The sequence below is a fragment of the Mchenga conophoros genome, linkage group LG17 (genome assembly GCF_057382185.1).
Source record: "Mchenga conophoros isolate Kocher_MC1m ecotype Shallow Benthic linkage group LG17, M_conophoros_male_GT1.1, whole genome shotgun sequence".
Classification (NCBI taxonomy): Eukaryota; Metazoa; Chordata; class Actinopteri; order Cichliformes; family Cichlidae; genus Mchenga; species Mchenga conophoros.
In genome coordinates this window covers 25,683,792-25,691,505 of record NC_140542.1, presented here as the reverse complement: position 1 = coordinate 25,691,505, position 7,714 = coordinate 25,683,792, and the positions used below count along the sequence as shown (strand labels likewise).

General features: G+C 42.4%; 2 protein-coding genes across 2 annotated transcripts; both read left to right on the top strand.

The window, feature by feature from the left end:
* Window positions 1-227: 227 nt before the first annotated feature.
* Window positions 228-2,998, top strand: trim35-14 (tripartite motif containing 35-14). The gene is made up of 7 exons (XM_085251676.1): window positions 228-294; window positions 482-935; window positions 1,120-1,215; window positions 1,326-1,556; window positions 1,648-1,670; window positions 1,756-1,874; window positions 2,024-2,998. The coding sequence occupies exons 2-7, from the start codon at window positions 513-515 to the stop codon at window positions 2,569-2,571; spliced, it is 1,440 nt and encodes a 479-aa protein (XP_085107802.1). The 5' UTR covers window positions 228-294; window positions 482-512; the 3' UTR covers window positions 2,572-2,998.
* Window positions 2,999-3,057: 59 nt separating this feature from the next.
* On the top strand, window positions 3,058-7,656 carry LOC146555558 (protein mono-ADP-ribosyltransferase TIPARP-like). Its single transcript, XM_085251958.1, has 6 exons — window positions 3,058-3,090; window positions 4,811-5,650; window positions 5,777-5,942; window positions 6,054-6,241; window positions 6,371-6,640; window positions 6,989-7,656. The coding sequence occupies exons 2-6, from the start codon at window positions 4,821-4,823 to the stop codon at window positions 7,434-7,436; spliced, it is 1,902 nt and encodes a 633-aa protein (XP_085108084.1). The 5' UTR covers window positions 3,058-3,090; window positions 4,811-4,820; the 3' UTR covers window positions 7,437-7,656.
* The last annotated feature ends 58 nt before the right edge of the window (window positions 7,657-7,714 follow it).

Sequence of the window (7,714 nt, the reverse complement as noted above, 5' to 3'; positions counted from 1 at the left end):
ACTCTGATTTCTCTCTAAATCATATAATTTAACCCAAAAAAAAGAAACACATGGAAAACCTAACTGTAATGTTATGTCACCGTTTTTCTTGTCCCTTTATTGGTCCAGAAAACACCTCATATTCGTCTTCCTCGCCTGTAAACTGTTGATTCTGACTGAGCTGCAGCGTTAGTGAAGGGTTAAAAATGCTTGCTGTCTTTGAGACTCCGCCTCCTTTCAGTGACTCAGCATAACAGGAAGCAGGAAGTGTTCACCATTACGCATATACAGCTGTTACAAGACTGTAGCTTTGAGGTATGTTTCACTCTAACTTTTCTTCTTTTTTAAACAGAACACTATTTCATTTGCATTTAAAGGCTGTTTTTCATGCATAGATTTCACAGGATGCAGTAAACAGACAACAGAACAACTGACTAGGGTATTAAAAGGGAGTGACTTCCCCTGTGTTTGCTTAGTTTCTTGAACTCTCCCTTACTTTCAGTTTCAGGGTAAAACAGGAGCAAAGCCTCGGGATGGCAGGGAAGCTCTATCTCCCTGAGTTGGACCTCACTTGTGCCGTGTGCTGCGAAATCTTCAAAGACCCAGTGGTCCTCAAGTGCAGCCACAGTTTCTGTGCATCCTGCCTGCAGCGGTACTGGAGTCGACAGAGACGAAACCGTGACTGTCCTCTGTGCAGAACCCAGAGTGTGGATGATCCCGTTCCTAGTCTCACCCTGAAGAACCTGTGCGAGTCTTATACACATGAGAGCGAGGAACCGGAGGAGACAGCGGAAGAGCTGCCCGGTGAACCAGGGGAGTTGTGCCCTCATCATGGGGAGAGGCTCAAGCTGTATTGCCTGTCAGATAAGGTGCCTATCTGTGTTGTCTGCCATACCTCAAGAAAACACAAGCAGCACGAATGTTGTCCTGTCAGCGAGGCGATTGTGGATGTGAAGGTAAATATTTCACTTTCCTGATCAAATAAGGACTTGAGATTGAATAATGATGCCTTTTTTCTTGGGGCTCCTTTACTAAGTTTATACAGAGTTTCTGTCACAAGTCATTATGCTGAAGGATGTTACAAGCCTAAAGCGAGATGAACAAACCTTCTAATGAATTTACTTTGAATTATTTACTCAGGAGAAAATGAAGTCCACTCTCAGCTCACTGCAGGAGAAGAGGGAGGCGTTTGACAAAAGGAAGAAGAACTATGAAGACACTGTGACCTACATTCAGGTGTGGTGATAATCTGTCAAACTATGGGTTAAAATTCCTAGTAAGTCACTTTATTTAGTGGCTGTCAGTAAACTCATTTCCAAGCCATGCTTAAGCAGATTATTTTACAGGTCCAGGCTCGATTTGTGGAAAGACGAACCCATGAGGAGTTTGAAAAACTTCACGACTTCCTTCACGCTGAAGAGAATGCCAGGATGGAAGCGCTGAAGCGGGAGGAAGAGCAGAAGAGCGAAGAGATGAAGCAGAAGGTTGAAGAAATAGAAAGAAAAATGGCATCTGTGTCCGAATCCATCAGAGTTTTGGAGGAGGAGATAGCTTTGGAGGGCATCTCAGTCCTTCATGTAAGTTTGAAATGAGACTAAAGAAGGAACACTTTATATTTTTTCCCCCTTAAATGCTAAAGTGAATTTGCCTTTTAATTTTGTCTTTTAGAACAGTAAGAGGACTCTGTTAAGGTAACGAACAGTTTAATATTTGTTTTATTCTTTGCTTAACTTTCATAATGTGTTATGTAACCTGCTTTTTTTGTGTTTTCTGCAGTGCTGATTGTCCTGTTGAAGATCCCGTTATGCCTCCAGGAGCACTCATAGACGTGGCCAAACATGTTGGCTCTATGATGTTTTATGTGTGGGAGAAGATGCATAAAATTGCCAAATACAGTGAGTTTAACCATAATGTGCTGCTTGATTTAAACTCTGAGCTGGAGTTTGAGTTTGTCATGAATTCCCAAGGTGGAGGAAAGGTTGAAATGTTTGACTGAACTACAGCCACAGTAACTACAGCTGACAATCTGCCATGTTTCCTTCAGCCCCAGTAACTCTGGATCCCAACACTGCTGCCCCATGGCTCATTCTGTCAGATGACCTCACCAGCGTCTGTGACAGCGATGAGAAACAGAAGCTCCCAGACAACCCGGAGAGGTTCGACCCCGACACCGGTGTGCTGGGCTCGGAGGGCTTCACCTCAGGAAGGCGTACCTGGGATGTGAATGTGGGAGATAATACTGCGTGGGTTGTCGGCGTGGCTAAAGAATCTGTCCAGAGGAAAGAGAAAGTGTCCTCGGTCCAGAAAAACGGCTACCTGTGTGTGTACTTCTACCACAAGATGTACTTTGCGGGTACCTCCCCTTTAACGCGACTAAACCTGAAAAGGAACCCGCAGAAGATCAGAGTGCAGCTGGACTGTGACAAGGGCAAGGTTTCTTTCTATGACGCGCACAACAACACCCATATCTACACCTTCAAACAGGCAATCACTGAGAAAGTCTTTCCTTACTTCTGGGTCGGTTGTCAGCAATGTCCTTTGACGGTTGAACCAATGGAAGTTGCCCTGAGTGTAATTGAAAGTGCAACTTAGTTACTCTGTGACTTTGAGAAACTCATCAAATTAAATGTCAGATTATTTGCCACTTTTCTTTCCTGGTTCAATGCAGTGTTCTTTGGCTCTTCTTAATTTAAAACTCAATGAACACACTGATCAAGGTACTTAAGATTCAGTGATTGGTAACTTGAATTAGAGCATTTTTTTTTTTTTTTGCATTAATAATCTATGAATTATTCATTTGTTTATTATCAGCATATAAATTGTGAGGTTAAAAAATAGTACAGATTAATTACTTGTATGTAAGTTTTAAAAATGATTATGCATGTCATTGTCTACACATTCCTCTCTTATTTTGCTGTATTACTAACTACTAATGTATGGAAAACATCAAATGTGCTTTATGTGCACATACTACTCATGTTTTACAGTGCTAATTTACAAATAAAATATTTGCAAGTATTGTGGCCTCCCTTGATGATGTGTCACCAGCCAGTCCTTACTGGACATAGACCTGGAGTCGGAGAGCAGCCAGAGTTTTCTTTAGCGTCTGAGGTGAGCCTATATGTTTGGTCAGATGTGACGTCTGAGATTTTATTACCTGCTTCCTAAGGGCATGATTTTCAGATACAGTTCATCTCCTGTATATAGTTTTCAGGTCTGACACGTCTCTCGTCATCCACTTTTCAAGTTTCCATTTTTTTTTCTCTTAACTACACGCTGCGCACCATGCTAACATGTGCCACGGATTTGCCTAATAGCTCTCTGGAAATCACCAATTTGATCCAAAATACTACTTTATGGCTGTCAAACTGTTTTATTTTGTGTTTTTTGTAGATTCAAATAAATAAAATGGAACACAATGTGTGTTTTTGGAACAGGCTACTGGTAACAGAGTCCCCAAAGATACAATTTAAAGTTGACCGCGATGAGTACAAAACACAGTATTATTCTTTGAGTTGGGTGGCTATTTAATGCCTGAATGATTCATAGGCCAGTATTGTGTGCCTTAATAGGGTGAAGGACTGGACTGAAAATGAGTAAAATGTCCAAAGAAAAACTTTGAAAGAGTTTCAGAAAACCTGTCTTTGAATTAAAAATCACAAAGACAGAATATGCTGGGCTTCAAAATCAGCTTTTATGTAGCAGCTGTTTGTAGTTCTGTTCAAAATGCAGTGAAAGTATCCATTTTTTTAAAAAAAAATTCCTCTCATTTTTAGTGGGGGGTTTTTCTTGGTATATGAACAGCCTTTGCACACCGTTCACTTTCACCTCCCTCTGAACTCTACAGCCTGGCGCATTGAAGCTGACCGTCTTTTGTATAAAGAAGGGTTTTAAAGCCATATACATAAAAGCTTCTTTTTTTTCCTGCAACTTTGACTCAGCAAAGTTTAGAGGCCTGAGGCGGACTCACGGTTAATGTAAGCCAAACTCGTTAAAAGTCTAATTAGCTAGTCATAGTGCCTTGCTACGGGTGTATGTAGCTAGCAGGTTGAGTCGTGTGTTGTAAAGGCTCAGTTAAGTTCTTTAGAGGTTATGTTGTGGAAAGCTGTTTTGCCTTCAGACCTGCCGGGCCTTTAAATAATTGTTTAACTGGTACTAATGAGTCCAAAGTGTGCCGAGAAAATATCTCCCACATCTTTACATCACCTCCACCTGAGGGTATTGTCTCCATCTTGCCTTGATGTTTTTTTTATGCCAAATTCTGACTGTACCATCTGAATTCACAACATAAATTCAGGACAATCTTTTATTGTACACCTTTGGTGAGCCCATGTAAATTGTAGCCTCAGTCTCTCATTTTTAGCTGGATGTGACGCTGTGTGGTCTTCTGCAAGGTTCAGTGTGTTGTGAATTCAAAGATCCTCATGTTTGTTCTTAAAAGTGTTTATTTGTTTGCCTTTCTTACATCAGAAGTTTCAGAAATTCTCAGATTGGCCTGTCTGGCAGTAAACTATGGTTGTTGCATGAATGCTACTGTGTGACTGGCTGAGTAGATATTTGTGGGGAGCAGCAGTTGAGTGGGTCTAGGTATTAAAGTGGCTGGAGAAAGGTTTTACAGAGCTGGCTTTAGTTCTGTTCAAAATTATGAAAAATAGTGCATTTATTCAATTATTTTCAAACTTAACCATCAAATCTCAAAAGTTGGGGAGTTTCGTGGCAGTAACTGCTAGTTAAAATTCCTGTTCTCTTCATTTGTAGTGTCTCTACGTCACTATAACCTTGTGTTTGTTCCAGTTTGCAAAAAATAATTGTTAAAATTGTTCTTGGTTAGGAAGTCCAACATGGCTGGAATTTCATGCACAAGGGCAACAAAGAGAAAGTTGTCTGGTAGTGCTAAAGCTGCAGAACCTGCATCCAGGTCCTCCAAAGTCACCTTTCTGAGCCCGTCTCTCCTCCTCTTTGAAATCCCTGCTGACGCCGACACCAGCCTCCCAGTGTGGAAGGCCATGAGAACCGAGCAAGCTGACATCACCTGGACCGTCAAGCCCTATGGCCTCAGCATTAATATAACACCTCCGACCTCTAAGAAAGGAAAGCATTCTGCTGCCAGCAAGAGTGAAAGCTCTTCCAGCATGGTGCAGACTGCAGGGCTGTCTTCTAGCATCCTGCAACCTCAGATCTGCATTCAGCCCACCACTCAGCAGCAATCGCAGAGCAGCTCCTGTGTGCTGCTTACCTTCCCCCAAAACACACAGTCTGTGTCACACCCCCCAAGTCCTATTCCAGTCACTTCACTTATTGTCTCCTTGCCGGTCATTATTGCCCAGGCCCAGCATACCAGTCAGCCTACTGCTCCTGCCAACAAAGGGTCCATATCCTCCACCCAAACGCCAAGTGGAACCCCTACCAAGCAAACCACCAAAACCCCATCTAAAGTGCCTGTCTCATTTCACACAAAAGGCTGCTCTACCATCCAAATCTGTGACGACTTCCTCCTTGGTTTGTGTTCTGCAGAGGAGAAGTGTAAGATGCACCACACTCCCTATCCCTTTCACTGGCAGCTGTGGTGTGTTGCCAACCGCCAGTGGGTGGACATTTCTCCTCGCTCTCAGGTCTTGCTGGAGAGGATGTACTGTGACGTCAATAAGGATGCCATTTGCCTCAAAAATGGGTGAGTAACAGGGTAGATCTTTTGCTAAAGTCTGCAAATTAAAAAAAGAAAAAGATGGGCTTTTTTGAGACAAAAATCACAGTTTGTTTGTGGATTCTTTGTGTAACTTCAGAACACTTTCTTTAGGAATGAACGCTACACTTTGAAATTTGACTCAATGAAACTGGATGACTCTTCCGTGTATGATGGAGTCAGGCGACTATCTAACACTAACAGTAAGATCAAGAACCCTCATTTTGCCAGCCAATCGAAAATCTACTGGTGGAACATCAGTTGGCAAGAGTACAACACGGTGATCTTCTTTACCTCTTTTTTCTAGTTTCTTTACTCCTTTCTGCCATTTTCAACACATCAAAAGCCTCCACCAGCTTTGTTATTTTTTAACTGGTTCATTTCTTCATAGAGCGTGTCTGCCACATTGCTAAAAAAGATGAGCGAGAAGGAGTCAGAGTGTTTCTTCAGTGTCGGCTCACAGAAGTACAAGGTGGACTTCACTACCATGATCCAGACCAACGTCGCCACAGGGTTCCAGAGAGGCGTTCGCTGCAGACCCGCCTACCGCTCTCTGGATTCTATGAAACCTTACTTGCAGTTGGTGTCCTGAGATGCGTTTTTTTTTTGCATTTGTTTACATCTTCTTTTAAAATCAAGAGATTCTGTTCCTTTAAAATTATTTCATGATGTTCTCCCATCCCTTTCCCATTTACTCCCCACACCCAGGACAGGAGTCCTGCCTGACTCAGCGGAACCTGACAGTAATCCTCCTGAGGCCAACTTTAGTGTAGATCCTCTGGACGAGTTCAGTTCCTGGTACCCTCCGGCGTGGTGTTGGGCTTCAGAGCAGGATTACAGTCTAGTGGATGTTCCTACAGGCACTCTGGCCTATAAACGGGTTCAAGAATTCTTCAATGAGAGCATGCCTGAGACAAAGGTGGACATCATCAGCATCCAGCAGGTCCAGAACCTATTCCACTGGGACAAGTACCAAAGGTCCAGCTAAGTTTGAGTTCAATTTTTAATCATGACTAAAACTAAGAAAAATTGGAGGGAAATTTGATGTCCTTATTAACTGTTTGGATATTCGGAAAGTCCTTTTTCTAAATGTCATTTATTGGATGAAATACATTTGTAACATGGATAAGCATTGGTTCGGCTAGTAGTAGGATCTGGGCTCGTTTCCTCCTGTTTTCATCCATTGTTTACTTTACTAGACAGTTCTATGGGTTCCTTACAGCGGATTCAAATAATTATTTTGTTGGAAGTTAAAGCGTAAAATATCACAAAATCTTGTTCTTGTTCATGGTGATATGCATGCCACACTTACACAACTCGTTCCAGGCAAAAGCTATACATGCAGAAGCAGCGTGGAAAGGCCACCGGGAGTTTAGAGCGACATCTCTTCCATGGGACCACCAAAGAGGCCTCAGAGGAGATCTGCACCAGCAACTTTGACCCTCGAGTGGCCGGGGTTAACGGAGTTTCCCACGGTCATGGCACATACTTTGCCACCGCTGCCTCCCACTCCCACATGTTCTCAGCCCAGTTCGGGCCAGATGAAGTTTGCCACATGTTCCTTGCCAAAGTCCTGGTGGGAAAGGTAACTGTGGGTAGGAGCCACTACCGCCGTCCACCTAAGCTCACCTCCAGGAAGAAGCAGCATCGTCTGTATGATGCCTGTGTTGACAACGTGAACCTTCCCACCATGTTTGTTGTTTTTGACAGCTGTCAGTGCTACCCCTACTACCTAATCAAATATAAAAACCTACCCAAAGAGATAGACATTTAATGAGGATGAGGACAGGGGCCTCAGCCGCTAATTGTTCAACAGAAATCATGTTCCAGTTGCAAGAAAACCTAAAGTGTTAACAAATCCAGTATATATTGTTATCAAATGCTCCGTTTAGTTTGATAAAATATGCCATATTCAGTTTGTTTGCAATGAAGTTCTTGACAATAGTGAAGACAGTGTTAAAATGACAACATATTCTGTATCACTTAATTTTTCAAAATGCCTTTATTTTTGTTATTTGAAGATTTTACAATAAACACTTTTTTCCTTTTTTT

Coding starts and splice junctions, on each gene's coding strand:
- trim35-14 (XM_085251676.1), top strand. CDS start 513: ATGGCAGGGAAGCTCTATCTCCCTGAGTTGGACCTCACTTGTGCCGTG. Junction 1,216..1,325: donor ACACTGTGACCTACATTCAG/GTGTGGTGATAA, acceptor ATTATTTTACAG/GTCCAGGCTCGATTTGTGGA. Junction 1,875..2,023: donor GCATAAAATTGCCAAATACA/GTGAGTTTAACC, acceptor TGTTTCCTTCAG/CCCCAGTAACTCTGGATCCC.
- LOC146555558 (XM_085251958.1), top strand. CDS start 4,821: ATGGCTGGAATTTCATGCACAAGGGCAACAAAGAGAAAGTTGTCTGGT. Junction 5,651..5,776: donor GCCATTTGCCTCAAAAATGG/GTGAGTAACAGG, acceptor CACTTTCTTTAG/GAATGAACGCTACACTTTGA. Junction 6,641..6,988: donor CACTGGGACAAGTACCAAAG/GTCCAGCTAAGT, acceptor AACTCGTTCCAG/GCAAAAGCTATACATGCAGA.